Source organism: Tinamus guttatus, unplaced genomic scaffold (assembly GCF_059628265.1).
Source record: "Tinamus guttatus ecotype Peru unplaced genomic scaffold, ASM5962826v1 Tinamus_guttatus_pri_ptg000190l, whole genome shotgun sequence".
Taxonomy (NCBI): domain Eukaryota; kingdom Metazoa; phylum Chordata; class Aves; order Tinamiformes; family Tinamidae; genus Tinamus; species Tinamus guttatus.
This window is the reverse complement of record NW_028288724.1, coordinates 1,561,058-1,583,156: the sequence shown is the minus strand read 5'-3', so window position 1 is coordinate 1,583,156 and position 22,099 is coordinate 1,561,058. Positions and strand designations below refer to the sequence as shown.

The 22,099-nt window shown below is 52.3% G+C and overlaps 1 protein-coding gene across 1 annotated transcript; it reads right to left on the bottom strand.

Annotated features, from left to right (window-relative positions):
* Positions 1 to 468: 468 nt before the first annotated feature.
* On the bottom strand, positions 469 to 8,768 carry LOC148594896 (coiled-coil domain-containing protein 81-like). The gene is made up of 7 exons (XM_088523501.1): positions 8,702 to 8,768; positions 8,195 to 8,256; positions 7,741 to 7,897; positions 6,780 to 7,036; positions 5,570 to 5,655; positions 4,623 to 4,720; positions 469 to 551 (listed from the first exon to the last, which is right to left on the bottom strand). Exons 1-7 carry the CDS (start codon positions 8,766 to 8,768, stop codon positions 469 to 471), a joined length of 810 nt encoding a protein of 269 aa, XP_088379627.1.
* Between the last annotated feature and the right edge of the window lie 13,331 nt (positions 8,769 to 22,099).

The window sequence follows — 22,099 nt, the reverse complement described above, 5'->3', positions numbered from 1 at the left end:
TCCAGAGTCAGGTCAGGAGTCATGTCTAGGGTCAAAGTCTGGAATCAGGTCCAAGGTGAGATCCAGAATCAGGTCTGGAGTCAGTTTCGGAGTCAAGGTCTGGAGTCATGTCCAGTGTCAATGCCCAGAATGAGGTCTAGGGTCAGGGCAGAGTCAAGGTCCGGAGTCAAGGTCCGGAGTTAAGGTCTGGAGTCAGGTCCAGGCTCAATGTCTGGGGTCAAGGTCCGGGGCCCAGATCTGGAGTAAGGTTCGGAGTCAGGTCCGGGATCAAGGTCCAGAGTCAGGTCCAGTGTCAAGGTCCAGGGTGAATGTCTGGAATCAGCTCCACTGTCAAGGTCTAAGCTCAAATCTGGAAACAGGTCCGGCCGCAGTTTCGGAGTCAAGGTCTGGCATCATGTCTGGGCTAAATGGCCGGAGGCAAGGTTCGGAGTAAAGGACCAGAAAAACGGTCCGGAGTAAGGTTTGAGGTCAATGTCCGGGGTCAAGGTCCTGGGTCAGGTCCGGGGTAAAGGTCCGGAGTGAGGGTCTGCAGTCCAGGTCCGGAGACTGGTCTGGGGTCAAGGTCCGGAGTCAGGGTCCGGGGTCAGGTCTGGGGTGGGGTCCTGAGTCAGAACCGGAATCAGGTCTGGATTCAGATGCGAGGTCAAGGTCCAGAGTCAGGTCTGGGGTAAGGTCCAAAGCCAAAGTCTGGGGTCATATCTGGGGTCAAGGTCTAGGGTCGATGTCCCCCCGCGATGTAAGTACCCTTCGCCGAATGAGCTGGCAAAGATGCAACCATGGTGGAAGTCTCCCAACAAGCTTTTATCCCCTCTCTATAAAACACCTGCGCAGCAGCTGGCCGAGTGGGAGGCTTTGAATAAACCTGCGTTCCCCTCTGCTCCTCCTGAGAAGGAGGAGGAGGAGGAGGAGGAGGAAAATGATGAAGAAATCCCCAGTAAAGGCCTTTACCACCATCCGTGGCGTTGCAGCCTGAGAAAGAGACGGGGGGGATGTGCCCCCGTTGCCAGAAGATCTGGACTGGGACTTGCAGGACGTGCACCCCGAAGGGAGCGAGCCGTGGTCGGTGGGTGGAACAGTCACGTTCTTGCCTGCTTCAGTCACGTTCTCGGTCGGTGGAGCAAGCTCGACAGGACAGACGGGAGAGAATGTCTTGCACGCAACTGGTGACTTTAGAAACTCTATCTACGGGCAGAGAAATCTGTAGGGTAGGAGCGAGGCTCTTGAGAACCGTGGGAGGATCCCTGACCAAAGAGCATGAAAGGACGCTGCCGGTTATGCAGCATATTCTGGGTAAGTCCGGGAGGGGTAGGGATATCCAGCCCGGGGATTTGATCCATCTTTTAAAGTGGGGGTTGAGGAACTATAATGCTTTAAGTGAGGACAGAAACTGTTATTAGGGCTATTATTTCTATTCGCTATTTTTGTCTGTTTTATGTATTGTTTCCCTTGTATAATGATGCTGACATGAGGCATGGTTGGAACTGCTATGAAAATGTTATCTGTTCGGATCCTTCGCTACAATAGATGGACCTCAGATCACAGGGTGGCATGTACAGGAGGTGGAAATTTGTATGATCTGTAGAGTCATAGAACTATTGTGTGAAACAGAATCCAGAGCTTGAGAAAGAAGATGTTTGCCCGCCTGGGCTGAGCGATAAGGAGCACAGAAGCGACTGCTCATCCAGATTCACAGCCGACCTCCTCCAAAAGCAGTTGAAGGCGGCTGCTTGACCAGGCTTGTAGCCAACTCAATCGCAGACATCCTCTAAACTAGTCTGAAGGTCAAACACCCCAGAGAGAGGAAGATGAGGAAGGCAGGACCCTCAGACTGACGGCTGGGACCCCTTACTGGTATGCACAGCTGCACACCCAGGAGGCAACGTTATGTGACTGAAGGTGGAGTTTGTCCGCCCAGCAGCCTGTCTGCTGGCACGTACTGGCCCTATGTGCCAGGATGCACTGGGCATAAAAAAACAGTGGGGAGAGGGGCGGGGTGAGTCTCCTAACACCGAGGCCTACGTTGTCTCCGCGGGGATGCCCGCCGAGTTAGGAGCCTGTCAGCAACCCTCTAATCCACTAACTCAAGAGAATGTTCAGTCTCAGTCTTTGCCTCTTTAATGTGCTTTTACCTGGATAAAGGCTCGCCGTAGCCACCTTGTTTTGTGTGATTTTTGCCGAATCCCAAACCATCAGCGACATAATTGGCAACGAGGCTGGAATTCGGTGATTGAAACAGTGGAACTCTCTAGTGCAGTGCACAGCTATGTGAAGTCGTGCCAATTGATATGAATTGTGTTCATGCTGCTTGTGTCTGTGGTCTTTAGGTCTTTCTTGTGGAATATATATCAGCAGAGAGGGCTGAATAAGCATAACAAGAAAGTGCAGAATTTGAAAGTTGGAAAGCCAGGAATCAGTCAGATTGCGCCGCACCCCCCCCCACCACCACCAGTGGAGCTGTACTCTGACATGTGTCCATGAAAAGAGATCAGGGAAATACTTCAGCATAGGAAACAAGAATGGAATGACAGCCAAGCTCCAGTGCGAATGGAAAGGAAGGACCTGGGCAGTCTGTCCCAGGGCTCTGTCACCCTCAAATACTGCTATTTATTCCAATGAGTTTCCCAAAATTGTGATTCTCTCTCATTTCTGTCAGATTCCTTCCTTGTCTCTTCAGCAAAAGGCAAAGGAAAGGGAAATCGTCCCAGGGCTTCAGATTGGAGGAAAGGCATGAGTCCCTTTCCCTCTTACTCTGAAATGATATTGCCAGGCCTGTGGGGACACAGAAAAGAAATAAGAAAGATTAGGACTGGTATGTGTTCTTTTTCAGTGCATGAAGATCACTTCTCACCCCCTCTTCTGTCCCTTCACTTGAACCTTCTTCACAACCCTCTAATGCCCCTAATGTAATCCTAACAGCTCAGCACATGTGCACATTGTCCTTTGGATGTGACTGATGAGCTGAGCTAAAGCAAAACTGTGCATGCCCTATCCCTCAAAGACCTAGCAGGTACCTTCCCACAAGAACCAAAGAGGGCCTTTTCATGTCTTTCCTGGCAACGCAGTAGTAACATATGTATTGCAATTTGTATAACATATGTATTGCATATAGTATGACCTTCACCCTTTATAGCAAAGCCAGGACAATGTCAGCCAATGGCCAAATGAAGCCTCAGGAAGGCATCTTTCACACTCACTGCCCATAGAAGTGAGTTTTCTTTCCCACAAATCCACAGGGCATATGGATTTTCTCAGTCAGTAGCACATACCTCTTCCACCCACTTCTCCACTCGATTGTTAACTGTCTCAACTGGGGGCATGGCTGCAGGACGGCCCTTCCTCCTGTCCTTTCTTGGCTTCTGGGAGGATGTGCCGGGGATGGCTGGAAATATGCTGAAATAGACATTATGGAGAGGTGCTGTGAGCACACAGGGTCTTGGCTCTCCGTCCTGTCCTCACAGGATTCTGCAGCTGAAGGCAGCTCTGTTGGCTGTTGCCATGAATGATGTGGGCTCAACTGACTGTGTTCACGTGAACAGACATCACCCCCCACTGAAATGCCCAGAGCTGCAAGATGTGCCCACAGGAATGCTCTGTATGCCCAGGTACAGGCTCTCTCTTGATGCAGCAAGGAGAAGAGCAGGTTTCATTACAGATGGAGCCTCTAAGGGATACAGATCCCCCGGCCTGGCAAACATATTGAACACTGTCTGACAGTCCCAGCTGCTTCATGGGATCGAAAACTCTCAGAGCTGCCTGCAAACTGTTGCACAAAGGAAGAATCTCACCTACACAAGCACACGGCTACAGGGTCACCCTCATTCGTTCCTCCAAGTGTCTCACCTGCCGTAAGTTCCTTTTCTCTCACGTTTCATGCCCTGTTCTCTTGGCATATTCATAAGAGTAATTGTGGGTGGTGGGTCACTTGATCTGAAGAGGAGACAATTGGCAGGAACATTTCCTGTAGGCAGAAGACAAGAAAACCCTTCAGGACAGCATTGCAGAGGGCTCTTGAAAAGGAAGGCTATGCAGTTCTTTTCAGCTTGAGGTCAAATTGTGAGGCGTCAGGGTGATTCCTCTGAAGCCTTTATTCCTGGCTGGACTTTGGCCATTCTGGACACTGCCTTCTCTCTGTCTTTTCATTTGTACTTTACAACATGATTTCTTGGACTAGCGCTTTTCTCACTCTCTGTCCCGTTGTGAAAAAGGAGACCTGCTGGGATGTATGGGTGGCCTAACAGAGTCTCTGTGAGGGCAGTCATTTAAGGCAAGGGAGCAGATCCTTGGATGTGCCTACTGATCTCACATGCCTAGAGTTCCTCTGTTGACACAATCAAAAGCAATGAGTTGTTTTGGGGGTGTTTATGAGGCATGTTTAGGAGACCAGGATGTGGAAATGGAGGAAAGTTGAACTTGGAGATATTAATACAGGTGGGAGTGTTGTGCTGCACTGAGCTCTTCTTCCCTCAAGACTCACTTGAGATTTGCCCTACTGGGGGAGCAGTGTCACATCTAGCACCTCATGCTACCTGAGCCATCACACTGTTGCTTGGGTTCCGATGGCCTACCCAGGAGCACAGAAGGAGAAGGCACAAGCCTCCACCAAGAACCAGCAGCTCCATTACCTTTCTGGACAGTGCTGGCATCTCCTCTCCTCTCCTCCTCCTGTCTGGCCTTTACAGGTGCACCTGGTGGATTTCGATCTCTACTCTCCAACTTGTACCTGGAAAGCAGAAAAGGCATCACTCTAAATGCAAGGGGGCATCGCACTTCCTTTGCACCTGGTGTGAATAATGGGGACACAGGAGCATTTGGGAGGTGCTGGGAAGTCCCTCTTTTCTCAAAGCGCAATAGGCAGAAGAGGCCAGATGCTGGAGGAGTGTCTCTGTAAGGTGAGAGGCATCATGAAGACCTCCAACGCCTGGAGGGGCATGACCTTTCTCCTCTGACTCTTCCCTGTGCTTCCTGTGAAACTGCCAAACCAATTTCAACTCAAATCCCATGTGATTTTGGGATCATCACCCATCTCCTGTTCCTGCTCCTGTTCAGGCAGAACACTTTAGTCCTCTTTCCTACTCCTTTCCAGCATCCTTTCTAATTGCTGTCTCACCCTCCAGATCACTTGCAAGCCTTCCCAAGCTCATCTCCATGCATGTGTAAAAAAGAACCTGTATCTTACAGATACGTAATGGAACAAAACACTTAGCACCATGGGAGCCAGGAGAAAGCTTTTTACTTGACTAGGTACAGGCTTTACTTTGGCCTACATAGGTCTCTGCCCCTCCGCCAAAAAAAAAAAAAAAAAAGAAAAGAAAGAGGTGACTCAAGTGAATATTTGAATACACCGTTGTAAAATATTTCATTCATGCAGATGTCACAGAAGAACAGAAGACATGAAAATGTCCCAAGATAGCAACTGCCAGGAACCTCTACTTCGATGCACATTTGAAAGGGTTGCTCATGAATGGCTTTCTGAGTAGCCTTCACAAGGCTTGGAAACACAAGGTTACAAAACATGCCATGAGCAGCTGCTTGCTTGGCCAGCCAAGGGCTAAGAAGGAAACATACTCACTCGGGAAAGACAATGACATGACCAGAGCAGGTCTGCGAAAGAGCAGTTTCAGAGCCCGACAGCACCGAATTCCTCATCTGCGGCATCTGCAAATGAGACAGACATCTGGGACATGGTACCAAGAAAATTATTTAAGTGCTCACAGGGGAAACAAACTCTTCTACTGCTTAGAGAAGAAGCTGGTTTTGAAACTTTCGATTGTTCTATTCCCATCAGCAGCCCCTCACTTATGCACCATAACAAGTGGAGAGAAAAAAAGGAGAAGAGGGAGGAACATACTCAGGCCTTTGGCAAGGGTCAGCATTCAGAGAGTCAGTTAGCTTAAGTCTTTCCAAATGGAGAAATCAAAGGAGGCAAGCACATGAGAAGGCATTTCACTAAGTGGGCCACTGTGTTTTTCCTGCTGTCTAGACCTGATGCCTCCTCAGCTGATGAAGAAGGGGTCAGATGTGGAGTTAACCCCACAGTCTCTCCCAACATCCTCTCCCTCTGGGCCTTCCTCGTTCTGTGCCTCTGCTTCCTGCCCAGAGAGTGGGGTAAACACCCATCACTGATTTAGACACTGAACTAGGAATGCTACAGAGCAAGAGGACCATGAGAATCCAATTTTGTGAGCAACTGCCATTTGGTAGCCACCTGGGAGAGGCACACTCAGGCCCTCCAACTTCAAAGAGAAAGGAATGCAACACAAAGTTGACAGAGAGGTCTGACATCTCCACTGCTCAGGCAAGTGTATCCCATGAGGAGATGAGGCTGAGCTTCCGGGGGGACCCAGAGAAATAATTTTCAACAGCTTAAGGGGAAACAGCTGAGCTTGCTGCCTCACCACACCAGACATGTTCTAGGGAAACCTGGTTTCTGAGGCCATCCTCACAAAAAGGGGCACTAAAGCAACGCTTTTTGCAAGGAGAAAAGTCTGGTGGGACCAAAAAAAACCACAAGGCCTCCTCTTGTTTTGCCCTTTTTTCCTGAGAATGTGGAGATTGGCTCCTGGGTTGTATGAATCTTGGGTGGACCCAGGACACTCCTGCACAGGTTCAACTTCATTGCCAAGGCCTCTGAACGCCCAAGACAAACTGTCCTGGTAGCTGGCATTCCTCTCAGCCAGGACTGTCCATGTCCTTCAACAGTTTATGGCAGGCTAATAGAATTGCATTCCCTCGGGAATGCAAAAAGATGACAGGGAGCACTGGAGCACTGGAGAACTTACCGCAAGAAGGGCCGCTAGCATCTGGTCGGTCCCGTTAAGTCTTTCCAGGAACTCTTTGTAAAATCGCATTTTCATATCTGCCCCTTCAATTATAAGCATGCCAATGTTCTTGAGTACAAACACAACATTCTTCCCACTCTTGATGCAGCAGCGGAAGAGGCGCAGGGTCTCCTCTATGCCAGCCTCCACCCTTTCACGGGGAAGAAGGACGTCTGCGGCTATTTGAGCACATTTCAGGGGCTCACAAAGCTTATGACCTAGAAAGCAGACCAAGAGGAACAAAGTCACTAGCAGGGCACACTAAAACACGGCATCAACAGCTTTGTGGTCTTCAAGCAAGCAGCTGCTTGAGAACTTCTTGCACTTTCTGGGAAAAATCATGCGGGAAGATGCTCAAAGCACCCTGCAAGCAGATGTGCCAAGTGGGCAGCAATGCCTTCTTCCCTACAAAGTTGGAAAGAAATGGCCACAATCATCTCCTACGAATGTGAGGCTCGAATGTGAGGACAAGGAGAGGAGGAAGGGGGCTAGTTGCCTTAATGGGTGCCAGGTCACAGGACTTGGGCCAAGCTCAGTCCTTTCCACATTGAGAACGATTTCACGGGGCTATGTCACATGGATGAAAGAAAGAAGGAAAAAGAAAATACACACTAGTGTCCCCTTCTCTATTTGAGGGCTCTGTAAACCTGACTGTGACCTACTACAAGGTGCAAGGGGAAGGGAAAAAGCAGCACGAATGCTGCTATTTGCCTTCACAGAATGGCAGCTAAAATGAGGTTAGGGAGAGAGGGAGTAGAATGGTAATCGCCATGCTCAGGTCCTAATAGCTACAAATGGAAGCTGTTTGGAGAACGTGGTGATGGAAGTCTGGAGCTCTAACAGTCACTGCTGAATAGAATTTATGCCCTGCTCAAAGATGTCCCCAAAAAAGGGAAGCCCAATTTTTAGCATGTCCTCTTACCAGGAGCATAGGCCTTATCATAGGTGAGGCGGTGAACCTCCGCAATACTCTTTGAAAGATGGAACACGGGTCTGTGAACAGTCACAAAGCCGTATTTCCTAACAGCAACTTGCTCCGTCACCACACCAAAGGTGCCAAGCCGAATAACTCTGACTCCCTGCAAAGAAGAAGGAAGAAAAGCATTACTCAAGTGCCAGGTGAAGAGGCTTCTAACTGGTCAGTTGCATGAAGATGGAGCTTGGTGTCCTGCTCAATCCTGCTGTGCAAAGGGGATGAATGGAGGAGTGGGGAAAGCCTTGGAGAACCCTTGGAGAATGTGTTCAGAAGAGCACTTGAGGTGTTTTCATTCGACCTCTTCTCCATGCTCTCAAACAATGCAAGGTAACGTAGAGAACTCATCCCTCAAATACCTCCAGTGCAGAAGAAGGGCTTCTGGGGGGGATGGCAGACCCACCTTGTTCAGCATCAGCTGATCTCGAATGTAGTCGGAGACTCCTTCCCAGATAGCAAGGGTCTCTGGAAAAAGAAGTAGAAGACACATCAGGCCCTGTGTGGCCCCGCTCACAAATGTGCAGCACATGGTTAACCAAGGAGGTGACGCCTGCAGTTGTACTCAATGAGCAAACTGAGCCCAACCCTGAGAGGGACTCAGCAGCTGAGAATGAGATGGCATTAATGGGGAGGCCTGGCAGCTCGGATAGACCTTCTCCTTCTCACAGGTAGACCCCTGTGGCAGGGACTCCTGAGTGTGGTGTCCTGGGACAGTGGGGATAGCATGAGGGTTGGGAGCCAGGAGTCCTGGCAGCCACACTGCCAAGTGAGGCAGAGGGGACCATGAGCCTGGGCTCTGGCAGCAGTCCCAGCCCCATTCACGCTCCTCCAGCCCCAGGCTTTCCACAGCCATGTTCACAGTTCATGATCTCTGTGAGACTTCCCGAGATAGAGCTCCTAGAGGCCTTACCCTGTGCTGGCAGCACTGGCAATCGCTGCCCATGAGACCTGCCAAGGTCAGTGTCCCAGAGCTCCATCCTAGTTTCTTTGCTCATTTGCTCTGGATAATGAGCAAACAGGAGGTGATGAGGAAACAGCTCCTCTCCTGCTCCTCCTGTACACGTCACCTCAGTCCTGTGCTACTCTGGCCACCGCTCACTGGTTCCCGCTTAGGGTCGTGGGCTCCTCGCAGCAGAGCAGAGCTGAGAGCAGTCCCAGCGCGTGGGCTCTCCCAAGCTCGTTGCGACGTGTGAGGAAAGGTCGGAGCGTGCGGTCTGACTGCTGTGCCTGTGACACGGGATGTCCCCTGTGAGCACAGCCCGTGTCACAGAGGGGTCTGACCCTCCTCACTGCGGGCCATGCCAGGGCTGGCCCTGCAGTGGGCAAGGGATGCATGGGGCACTCAGGGGCTGCCCCATGCAGATTGTGCCACAGGTATTAACCCCATTGGGTCTTGTTCTCGCTGGGCCCTGCAACTGCACTCACATGGCCACGGCGGCGCACACAAAAGCCCGCACACAAAGCCCGGGAGGGCAAGGAGCATCACGCCACACTCGCCCCACAGCCGCATAGTGCAGGTGGCTGCTGCCACCGCGGGAGGGAGCGCTAACCACTGAGCCCACCAAATCATCCAGCTGCTCCTTGGCAGCCACCACCACACTGTTCTTGCTGCGGCACCCAGCAGCTCCTTCCCTTGACAGTTCCTCCGCCACAAAACCTGCAGGAACCTCTGTTCATCCATGGCCAGCCTGCAGACGCCTTTTGGACCTCATCACTGCAGCATCCTGGTGTCTGGGGTGGATGGGAACTGAGCAGGGCAAGAGAGAGCAGGCAAGAGAGCTCAGCATCTCCTAGCAGGAATGGCTCTGAACATAGAGTGAGCAATTGCTGTTCCAGGGGCTTTGGGCAAACATATTGAACACTGTCTGACAGTCCCAGCTGCTTCATGGGATCGAAAACTCTCAGAGCTGCCTGGAACCCGTTGTGCAGAGAAAGCATCTCACCCACACAAGCACATGGCTACAGGGTCACCCTCATCCGTTCCTCCAAGTGTCTCACCTGCCATAAGTTCCTTTTCTCTCAGGTTTCGTCCCCTGTTCTCTTGCCATATTTCTGTTTGCAAGTGTGGGTGTTGCGTCACTTTCTCTGGAGAGGAGACAATTGGCAGGATTATTTCCTTTAGGCAGAAGACAAGAAAACCCTTCAGGACACCATTGCAGAGGGCTCTTGAAAAGGAAGGCTATACAGCTCTTTTCAGCCTGAGGTCAAATTGTGAGGTGTCAGGATGATTCCTCTGAAGCCTTTATTCCTGGCTGGACTTTGGCTATTCTGGACACTACCTTCTCTCTGTCTTTTAATTTGCATTTTACAACATCATTTCTTGGGGTAGTGCTCTTCTCACTCTCTCTCCTGTTGTGAAAAAGGAGACTTGCTGGGATGTATGGGTGGCCTAACAGAGTCTCTGTGAGGGCAGTCATTTTAGGCAAGAGAGCAGATCCTTGGATGTGCCTACTGATCTCACATGCCTAGAGTTCCTCTGTTGACACAATCAAAAGCAATGAGTTGTTTTGTGGGTGTTTATGAGGCATGTTTAGGAGACCAGGACGTGGAAATGCAGGAAAGTTGAACTTGGAGATATTAATACAGGTGGGAGAGTTGTGCTGCACTGAGCTCTTGTTCCCTCAGGACTCACTTGAGATTTGCCCTATTGGGGGAGCAGCATCAACTCTAGAGCCTCATGCTACCTGAGCCATCACACTGTCACTTGGGTTCCGATGGCCTAGCCAGGAGCACAGAAGGAGAAGGCACAAGCCTCCACCAAGAAGCAGCAGCTCCATTACCTTTCTGGACAGTGCTGGCCTCTCCTCTCCTCCTCCTGCGTGGCCTTTACAGGTGCCCAGGTGGATTTTGATCTCTCCAGCTTGTACCCGGAAAGCAGAAAAGGCATCAGGGGTCAGATGTGGGGTTAACCCCACAGTTTCTCCCAACATTCTTTCCCCCCGGCCTTGCTCATTCTGTGCCTCTGCTTCCTACCCAGAGAGTTGGGTAAGCACCCATTACTGATTTAGACACTGAACTAGGAATCCTACAGAGCAAGAGGACCATGAGGATCCAATATTGTGAGCAGCTGCTCACAAACTGTCTCCGGGACTGTATGAATCTGTGAGCGGACCCAATACACTTCCGCACAGGTTCAAATCAGCACCGCAGGTGAGCGCTGCCACTGCCTGGGCCTGCACCCCCGGCCCGGCCCGGCAACCCATGTTCTCAAGGCTCCCGCACAGCCCCTGCGATGAGCGCTCCGCATCTGGGCAGAGGTGGGATGGGGCTGCTCTCTCCCTCACCAGGCCTTGCCCTCAAGGCCGCCGTTTTGTGTTCTCCCCCCACTCCAAATGGCCACGGCCGCCCTTGGGGGTGCCCCCATAGCCCATGGCTCGATCTTGGTGCCCCTGAGCTCTGCGATGCATTTTGGGGTCTCTGCAGGGCCCTGCAGCTGCCCCTTAGTGTCTCCCAAGTGCACATGTGTTCTTGTGCCCTCCTGGGTACCACGTTCTCTTTTTGGCTTCTCCTGGGGACCTCCCTTTGGCTCCGTGCATCCTGGGGCCACCCTTTTCACAGGTCTGTGCCCTGCAGAGCTGCGGGTCTGCCCATCCTTTCAAGACCGGTGTCCAGAGAGTTGGGAGTTGATCCGTTGTCAGGTGTCCCAGCCCCGTGGGCCAGAGTAGCCCTCCTGGCTAGCAGAGCCGCGATGCCAGCAGACTGTCTTGGTGCGCGGCAGCAGTCGGCAGTCGCCTGGGGTGTCTACGGCCCGAGGCACCGCACTGCCGGGCTGGATGGGAATGGAGCGAGGAGGAGGAAGGAGCTGGCCCTGCAGAAACTCTCCCCTCTCGTAGAGGAAAGGGAGCAAAAAGAAGTCAAAAAAGGGAGTTGCAGGGACAGAGAAAGCAAGTGGGAAAGTCACACAGACTGTGGAGAATGCAGCCAGAGCAATGCATCAGCAGGCAGAGGTGCTCTTTATTTGCCATTGATAGGAGGACTTTCACATTTGGAAGGACCCCCACGCCCTTTGTAACAGCTCCATGGTGACAAAGCGGGTGGCACTGACAGCACCAGCAGCAGGCAGATTGTGACGCAGCCTCCCAGCATCTGCTTTTTGTTTTTCTCACTTTGGTCTCTTGTCTGTTCCACAGCCGGGGTCCTTTGTAGAGTCCCCTGCGGTGCTGTTGTAGCATCTTCTGTGAGGGCTACAGAGTTGAACAGGAAGGGTGAATGTTCTAAGAAGAGGGGGAAGGCAGAGAAGTGGTGCAGGCCTAACACGAGGCAAATATTATGTCATGAGCTTCCATTATTAGCAAAGGGACTGGTGTGAGAAAGAGACCCCTTGTGCCCAAAGCGCCCAGGGATCCTTTCGTCCTCGGGCAATGCATCAGCAGGCAGCAGTGCTCTTTATTTGCCATTGAGATGAGGGCTTTCACATCTGGCCACACTTTGGCCACCCTCAGGCTGCACATTGATGACCATGTTGAACAGCTCTGGGCGTGCCCGACTGCCCCTTGCACTTCAGGGAGATCCAGCTCAAGGCCAGAGTGGAGAACCTGCTCCTGCCTCCGCAGGGCTGCTGGAGGAAGAGCCCCTTTGCCCCGCTGCTGCCGCCGGGAGCACCATGGGCACTGCGGCAGGGGGAAGCACACTCCCTCTTTGCACATATTTACCAGGGCTGCTGCTTCTGCTCCTCTTGCTGCTGCCTGTTCTTCTCCACAGTATATTTGTATATTTCCCGCTGGGCTCTAAAAGGCTCCAGGCTTCTCAAAGTCTGGGCAGCTCGAGGGGAAAGGAGGCTGAAAGAAGAGGGCAAAAATCTCTCAGGGGTTGCCTGGGCCCTGCCTGCCCCAGCCCTGCTCCAGCTCCTGCACCCACCCCATCCTCATGCACCCACAGCCCTTTTCAGCCTGGGAGAGTTTGGGGCTTAGCTGTGGGCTGCAGAAAGCCCCCAGGAGGAGGGAGCCGTAGCCCAGGTCATTGCTGTGTCCCCAAGGCGCCCAGCGTGGTGCACACTTACCGGGGCTGGATGCTCTCCAGCTTGACTGCAGCTTTCGTCTGCGCCACTGCGGGAGGCTTGACAGGCCTTTCCCCCTCTCCCTGTGCTCCTTTCTCTTGGGCTGCGCTGGAGGACGGGGCACCCAGGTCTGTTCACGTCCAGACTCCTGTCAAGGAGGAGAGACTGTTAGCAACGCAGAGGGCAAAGAGAGGAGCCGTTTCCCAGAGGCCCTGTGGCAAGGAGTCTGCAGCAGGGGCTGGGCACCGGTACGCTCTCCAGCACAGGTACCTTTCCTCAGGAGGACCCCCCTCTGCTGCTTGTTCTTTGTCTGCTACAGCACTCATGAAAGAACCCCAGGCAGGATTCACAAAGTCAGGAGCAGGGTGCACACTCCTGCTTTCATTCCCCTAAAGCTCCTATCAGCTGACTTGCTCCACCAGACCCTGCTTGAAAGCCTTGCAGGCACTGTGCAAAGTCGGAGGGAAGGACTTTCACCCTAACTCCTAAGTGCAGGCAAGTGCAGGCAAGGCAGTAGTTCAGTTCTGGCTGGCTGGGAGTCGTAAGAGCACTAATCGTGATTCCTTGTTCTGCACCTGCCAAGTGTCCTATCTACTGTGCATCAGTGCTGTCCCCATAGGCTGGGCACCGTTCACCCCTAGCTCTGTGGCAGGGAGGATGGCTGTTGTTCTAAAGCATGCACAATGGTCCCAGTGCCTGGAATGGCTCTGGGCCCTGTCCCACAGACCAGGCTTCCCACGCAGCCCCTTCAGCCTCTGCTTGTTTGTGCCGCTCTCTGTAGATGGAGCCCAGGTCCTGCCTGCGTTCCCACCGTGCAGACAGCTCACCGCTTTCCTGGAAGGCCACAGAAGTGCCACAGCACACACCATGAGGCTCAGCTGCCGCAAGCAGAGAGCTTTGTGCAGCTCCTACCCTCATTCCTGCACCAATGATCCCAACTATCTAGGGTCTGGAAAAGCCCCATGTCTTTTGCCCCTGCTCAGAATGCCCCAGGCCCTGCTGCTAGAGCCAGCAATGCCCAGAGATGTGTCCACGTGTGCTTCCTGCAAGGGCAGGAAGGAGTGACACCTCGAAGGGTAGAGCAGAACTTCTGCCTCCTAAGAGGATCTGAAGGGAGGATGAAGGGAATTGGTCAAACGAAGACTCTTCAGGGATCTTGGCAGAATTGCTCTGTGTAAGAGGGGGCATTCGCACCATTTCCAACTACAAAGTGTTTACAGCAAGCCGTGGCACGTGCCTGCAATAGTCTTCTGCAGTGTTCAGGGATGGCAAGTGTGGCTGTGGAGCAGGCAGAAGTGGACAACTGCTGCCTGCCGGCCTCCTTGTCACTGGGAGAACTGCCTGGACACCGTGGGAGCGGACTGCAGAGAGACACCAGGAGGAGCCTCAGCGCGAGGCTGAGGGCCTCTCTCTTCTGGTGCCATCCTCCAGGCCTTACAGAAGCAGGGAAGATGGGGCTTCTTCCTGTGGCGGTGGCCTCTGTTCAGGCCCTGAAGCTTTGAAGAGCTTCTTCTGTGCACTGTGTGCTGAATAGCCGGTAGAATCATAGAATCATAGAATCATAGAATGCTTAGGGCTGGAAGGGACCTCTAGAGATCATCTAGTCCAACCCGCTGCACACGCAGGGACACCTAGAGCACGTGGCACAGGACTGCATCCAAGTGGGTTTTGAAGATCTCCAGAGAAGGAGACTCTACAACCTCTCTGGGCAGCCTGTTCCAGTGCTCTGTCACCCTCACTGTTAAGAAATTTTTCCTTAAGTTCCTATGGAATTTTTGGTGTTTCAGTTTCCGGCCATTTCCTCTAGTCCTATCAGTGGCCACCACTGAAAAGAGACCATCACCGTCCTCTGCACTCCCTCCCTTGAGGTATTTATATACACTGATTAGATCCCCTCTCAGCCTTCTCTTCTCCAGGCTGAACAGGCCCAGCTCCCTCAGCCTCTCCTCATAGGGCAGATGTTCCAGGCCCCTGATCATCCTTGTAGCCCTGCGCTGGACTCTCTCCAGCAGCTCCACATCCCTCTTGTACTGTGGAGCCCAGAACTGGACACAGTACTCCAGATGCGGCCTCACCAGGGCTGAGTAGAGGGGCAGGATCACCTCCCTCGACCTGCTAGAGATGCTCTTCTTAATGCAGCCCAGGATTCCATTGGCCTTCTTGGCCACGAGGGCACACTGCTGCCTCATGGTCAATTTATCATCCACCATGACACCCAGGTCTTTCTCTGCAGAGCTGCTCTCCACAAGGTCGGTCCCCAGCCTGTACTGGTGTCTGGGGTTATTCCTCCCCAGCTGCAGGACCTTGCACTTGGCCTTGTTGAATTGCATGAGGTTTTTCACCGCCCAGATGTCCAGTCTGTCCAGGTCCCTCTGGATGGCAGCGCAGCCCTCTGGGGTATCGGCTACTCCTCCCAGTTTCGTGTCATCAGCAAACTTGCTGAGGGAGCACTCTGTGCCTTCATGCAGGTCATTGATGAATAAATTGAACAGGACTGGACCAAGGACTGACCCCTGGGGGACCCCGCTAGCTATAGGCCTCCAGCTAGACTCTGTATAATGCTTCGCGGAAGCAGGCGCTGTTTTTAGTGCCGTCAGAACGAAAGGCCCCATCATTTACGATGGTGAAGCAGGGATTGCGGAAGTCCTACGGAAATTTGGTGAATAGGCTCGTGCAATCCCTGGAGCAAGCTACTGATGAACAGGCCCTCTGCAAGCTTTCGATCTGGTGCAGAGAGAATGGGTTCAAAGCCGAGCCCCACCTAGTATTCAAATCCAATGTGAAAGCCAAAAGCAAAGTGGCCGCCGGAGTCACGTCTGCCTTTGTGAGCACTTCAGGATCGGGACCGCCACGCCACCGAAAACCGCTGGTGTTCAGAAGATCCATCGCCAACCCCCCAACTCGTGCCTACCTCTGTGCCTGCCCCTGCGGCGCCTGCACCGTCTGTGCCCCCGCTTCCACACCCCCCCCCCCGGCATCGTGCCTGAAGAACGGCCTGGACTTGTTAGATCGCCTTGAAAAAAAAAAAAAAAAAAAAAGAAGAGGCGAAGAAGCGAAGAAAAGGCGAATGAGATCAAGGAGACTTACGTTGCTAAGGGCTTGATGAAAGCCAGGAGGGATGACATGATGCTGACATGAGGTATGGTTGAAAGCTGGAAATTTGTATGATCTGTAGAGTCATAAAACTGTTGTGCGAAATAGAATCCAAGATCTTGAGAAAGAAGATGTTTGCCTGCCCAGGCTGAGCGATAAGGAGCGCGGAGGCGGCTGCTCAGCCAGGTTCACAGCCGACCTCCTCAGAAAAGCAGTTGAAGGCGGTTGCTCAACCGGGCTTGTAGCCAACTTAACTGCAAACATCCTCTAAATTAATTTGAAGGTCAAACACACGAAAGGGAGGGAGAGGAGAAAGGCAGGACCCCCCGACTGACGGCTGGGACCCCTTACTGGCATGCGCACCTGCGCAGCCAGGAGGGAAGGTTATGTGACTGAAGGTGGAGTTTGTCCGCCCCCTGGTCTGCCTGCTGGTATGTACTGGCCCTACATGGCAGGATGCACCGGGCATAAACAGACAGTGCAGAGAGAAAGGAGGGGTGAGACTCCTAACACTGAGACCCACGTTGTCTCTGCGGGGACACCCGCCGAGTTAGGAGCCTGTCGGCAACCCTCTAATCTGCCAACTCGAGAGAATGTTCAGTCTCAGTGTCCTGCCAACAACCAGTGGAACTCACTAGTGGAGTGCACAGCTACGTGAGGTCGTGCCATTGGACAGAAATTGTGTTTGTGCTGTTTGTGTGTGTGGTCTTTAGATCTTTATTGTGTAATATATATCAGCAGAGAGGTCTAAATAAGCACAACAAGAAAGTGCAGAATTTGAAAGCGGGAAAGCCAGGAATAACTCAGTCTACGGCGTTCCCCCCCACCTCCCCCGCCCATCCCCCCCACCAATGGAGGACTTGGAGCCGTACTCTGACTTATATCCTTGGACAGAGCTTAGGGGAATACTTAATAATTGATTTAAAAGATTGTTTTTTCACCATACCATTGCATCCTGAGGACCATGACATAGTGGAACATATGAACCAAACGCTGCAAAAGCAGTATATGTTTTAGATTTTTGAGGTTACCCCAGGACGGCCTAGTCCCTCTGATGGTCAAACACAGGGCTTGGCTAAAGGGAGCCCTGACAGAAGTAAAGTCGGGTCCGTGTAAGGTGATGCTGAGAGACTGGAACACGGGAAACTGGACAGGACCCTTGGACTTGGTAACCTGGGGAAAAGGGTATGTTTGTGTCGTTACAGATACTGGAACCAGATGGGTGCCAGCAAAAATGGGTGAGACCTTGTCTGGAAGCAAACTCGCATACATCAAATGTAGCAGGCAAGCAGCTTGTACCCTAGCTGTGGAAGGCGTGAGCCTGCAGAAGAACAACATGGGAGGAAGAAGTGTTACTGTTATTATTAGCTGTATATTGTGGCTTTTAGGAGGTAATGTTGCTTTTAACACTGTTATAGAAGCTGATGCTACTTTTAACACTAATGGATATGTTATGCTTCATAGGCATAATGTTAATTATACCCAAATCGAGAGTTGTTGGCTTTGTGGGACAGCAGATCAATTTGATGTGCTGGTGTTAGGTATTCCTCAAAGCAACTGGACAGACCTGAATCCATATAGCGTACTCAATACATCATATCAGTGCACACAGGAGAATGTCGCAATGGAGGGAATGCCCTGAACTCCCGATGCACCTCATGGTTGTTCTCCAACCCAATCTCAGTGTTTGCCCTCATCATGCAGTGGCAAAAGAAAAAAGGGGGAGGGATTTGGAATGGGCCTTGCGGCACTCTACTGCGCTGCAGTTAGTGCTCTTGGAGTTCCCTGGGGAGGTGACTTCGGAAAGGCCCGCAGGAAAGCTTGGCCACTTCCTCACCAGCTATTTGTGGGTAGGAAGACCAAAGTGTGTAGAAAGACCTCTGCGCGATGGCCTCACGGTATTCACGGACACAGGGAAAGCTTCCAGAAGGGCAGCCATCACCTGGAAGGAGAAGGACCTATGGAAGGCCCACACCCTACAAGCGGTGGAAGGTGACTCATTGCAGACCTTAGAAATGGCGGCTGTCACATGGACGTTGATGCACTGGAAGGACATGCCGTTGAATATTGTATTCGGACTCCCTGTACGCCGTTGGAGTAGTACAGCAAATTGAGGATGCTCTTTTGAATGAAACTCATAATCAGTGATTGTTCCAGCTGTTTCTACAAATCAAGAGAGCTGTGAGGTGGCACTCGACGGCGTTCTGTGCCATCCACGTCCGGAGCCATCAATGGACACTAGTTTGGGGGAGGGTAACAATCGGGCTGACCAGTTAGTGAGCTTGATACGTGAACATGGGCCGCTGAATCATTTTGAAATCACCCGTATTGCTCATGAACAGTTCCACACTAATGCCAAAGGCCTGACCTGGATGTATGATATAACTATATCTGATGCCTGTGGAATTCTGCAGGCCTGTCCCCAATGTAGTCATCATGGGCCAGGTCTGGACATTGGTGTGAACCCCAGGGGCCTGAAGGCATTAGAGATGTGGCAAATGGACATCACACATGTACTTGAATTTGGATGCCTCAAGTATGTCCACGTGTCCATAGACACCTACTCCAAGTTTGTGTGGGCCACAGCGCAGACCGGCGAAAGGGCCCTATATGTCTGTAGGCATCTAACCACATGTTTTGCAGTCATGGGCTCGCCCGAGCACATCAAGATGGATAACGGTCCAGCCTATGTCAGTGAGTCTGTCCAACGCTTTCTGATGACCTGGGGAGTAAAGCATACCACCGGGCTCCCAAACTCTCCAATTGGTCAGGCTATAGTGGAGCGCACAAAGAGGACACTCAAGGACTACTTGCAAAAGTTCAATTCAATAGTGGACCCAAGAGAGCATTTGGATAAGGTTCTATTTGTATTAAATCATCTCTGTGTCTTCGGGGACAATGTTGATCCGCCCATTGTAATCCATGCCACCTGTGTTAATGCAGGCACTCCCACTAAGGAAATGATGGTTAATTATCATAACCCTAGAACGGGGATTTGGGTGGGCCCCGCCACTGTCGTATTTGATGGTCGAGGGCATATGTGTGTTTCTACGCTCACAGGTCCACTATGGGTTCCCAGCAGATGGACTCGCCCAGCAAAAGGAGTCGCGGACGCGAGGGAGCGTCCTGTCAAAAGGGACATGCAGGACAGTGGTGGGCAGCAGCGTTGCTGATGTTCTGGGTACTGGGCTCTGGGACGGAAGGGGCTCCAGGGTACCATCCATGGTTGTTTGATCCTCGACAGAACATCTGGGTGACCTTAGCTTGAGAGCTAAATACCACACGTTTTTGCGCTAGTCTGGCCACCCCTAGTACCCCCTTTGTAACATGTCCAGTTGGGGTACCTGTAAACGAGACCACGTGGAAGTATTTCTGGAATGCAGTAAAGGCAATGCCATTGTTGGGGAATTCCCAAACTTTGAAAAGATTGAGAGCACTCGAGAACTTGGCAACGGGAATCAACCATTTCGATCTTTGGAGCCACAACCTGCCTGTAGGGCCTGAACCACAGGAGATAGAGTTATTAGACTCTCTTAATGCTTCTACTTGCCTTTATCGCAGAAGGGTTGCGCTTCGGGTTATAGTAATAATTGTCGCAGTAGCTCTCAGGCGCCCACCTGGTTGTACCCAATCAGCAATGGGAGTAGTTGGGATAAATGGTGTGCCAAGATGTCCCACAATTCCTCACATCCAGGATCCAGCCCTGTAACCCCTCGGACGTTGTCTGCAGGATACTTCCTCATATGCGGCAACCGGGCTTGGTCCGGAATTCCATCAAGGCCCATAGCGGGTCCATGTATGGTAGGCCAAGTAAGTATGGCTTTGCCATGGGTCCATCCTAATAGCACCAGTGTCAAAAGAAGAACTCGGCGAATGGTGCATAGCATAACCCAGACGGAGGACTGTAATGACAAAGTCCGTCTTTGGTCCAAGTGGGAGGTAATTTTTACATCCTTCTTCGTACCAGGGCGGCGGCGGCGTGAGCCCACAAAGTCTTAGATACCCTGTCCTGCTGGGTGGTTAAACAAACAAATGTCACCAGTCAGGTCCTCTCTAATCTTGCACCAGATTTATCACAGGTGCAACATGCGGTGCTACAAAACAGAGTGGCCATCGACTTCCTGCTGCTAGCTCATGGGCACGGATGTGAAGACTTTGAAGGAATGTGCTGTATGGATCTGCAAGACCACTCTAAGGCAATCCACCAGCAAATCCAACAGCTGATGGAACACACCCAGAAGATACAGAAAGATGTGGGCTTCTTTGGGCTGGATGAGTTAACTGATTTATTGAGTATTGGTGGGTGGCTGAAATCCTTGCTTGAAACAGGATTGATGCTTTTGATTATTATGCTTTTTATCCTAGGCTTAGTCAGCTGTGCCTTTGCATGCTTAAGGCGAATGCTATCCTCGCATGCTCATAAAGTCTGGTTGTTGCAAAAGAAAAAAGGAGGACTTATAGAGGAATGGCTTGGAGATCGAGGACACCTTACGGCTCCAGGCGGTTGGTAAAACCCAGGCGAAGAAATGATCAAGAGTCCTTGAACTGCCCATCAGCAGATCAATAAACAACTGATGCTGCTCCGCAAGACGTCAGCCTCTTCGGCTGGGAAGATTTTGCAGACCAACATGGATTTGGGGATGGGTGCATGAATTAGTAAAATCCGGGCTAATGTTACTAGTTGTTTTATTGTTTATGCTTTGTATTTTTAGCTGTGCTTTTGCATGTATTAGACGTAAGGTATTCTCGCTTACCAGCAAGGCTTGATTAGTGCAAAAGAAAAAAGGGGGAATTGTAGAGAAATGCTGTGCTGAGAATCTGCACTGTGCTGAGAATCTGCACCACCTGCGCCTTGCTGATAATGTACTGGGGAGTGTTAGTGAATTGTCCTTGGCCGGCTGGGAATGGGGAGCTATGTGGGAAAGAGTAGCCAGCCGTTTTGGATAAACAACTTTGCAGAGCTGGGAAAGAGCCTATGCGGCCAGGACATAGCAACCCCCCTAGCAACCAATCGTAGCTAACCTGGATATGCCTCAGATGCTTGTAGGTAGAAATATATGCACACTTGGGCTAATAAATGCAGCAAGGCCTAATCTCATATTGAGTCCGTGTCTTGTAACCCGGCTCAGCTCCCGGAAGGCCTGTGCAGTTGTCCTGCGCTGGTTCCAACAGCCCCTGCCACCCAGGGATGGAGGCAGCCCCCCAGGAGCCTGGGGTCTCGGGGCAGCACCAGTCCCCAGCAGTCCTGGCTGCCACTTTGTGCCCTGAGGCAGGCGGCTCCCTCAGAGAGGGATCATGGGGCCGCCCCCACCCTGCCCTGCCACCCCCACCGCCCGCAAGCCACCGTCCTCTGGGCCCTTCAGGGGCTCTGGGACACCTGGCCAGGCGGCTGCCAAAGGCCTCACCCTTGGCGAAGAGCCACAGCAGCATGGGGAAGAGCAAAGCCTGCTGTGGTCTCATGCGCTCTGTCCAGCAGCCCTCCATGGCGCTGCTGCCCCTCGCCTCGCCTCACTTGCACACTCTTCCCAGCTTGCTGAGGAAAGCCGCTCTCCAAAGCAGCCCTTCTCCTCAGCCCATCAGCAATGGGCCCTAGCATGGAACTGCTGCCTCCCTTGGCCGCTTCTTCCTTTGGAGCAACCCCAAGGACAGCGGCAGGAGCGCATGAGCAGTGCCCAGCAGCGCCCAGGCCTTGCAGGGAAGTGAGGGCACAGCTGCCGCCCCGCACAGGAGACCCCCTGTGAGGTGTCAGCTCCCACTGTGAGCTCCACTCGTGTCACCTGGGGGCTCCCGACATCAGCACCACGGAGACTGCAGAGCCCAGGAGAGAGCGCAGAGATGGTCCCGCATGTCCTGGAGAGCACATTCCTCAACACCTTGTGGGAAAGACAAGAGGAGCCAATGGAAGAGGCCTAACTCCCGAAAGATATGTCCAGCTGGGCTCTTCGAAAGGGAGCCCGTACATTTCCAACAGAGATATTTCAGAAGGCCCTGGAGCCCCGACAGAGGGGCACAACACCTCGGCCTTGCACAGACAGGAGCGCCCGGCCCGGTCCCTTCCGATGTTGGTCTGCAAGGCTGCACCCTTGGCCTGCGGAAAGGTGATCATGCATTTCCCAGCCACCCGGCCTCCCCACGGTTCCCTTTTGGGGAGTTTGTGTGCTAAAGCCTTGCCCTCCTGGAACAGTCCCTCAAGGCCTCACCATCGCAGCTGAGCAAGGT

Excerpts from the sequence above, each read along its gene's own strand:
- LOC148594896 (XM_088523501.1), bottom strand. The coding sequence starts at position 8,768 with ATGGAGCTCTGGGACACTGACCTTGGCAGGTCTCATGGGCAGCGATTG. Across the intron at positions 7,037-7,740 it reads TGATAAGGCCTATGCTCCTG|GTCATAAGCTTTGTGAGCCC; the intron begins GTAAGAGGACAT and ends TCTGCTTTCTAG. Across the intron at positions 552-4,622 it reads TGCCAGCACTGTCCAGAAAG|ACCAGTCTCCGGACCTGGAC; the intron begins GTAATGGAGCTG and ends CCTTGACCCCAG.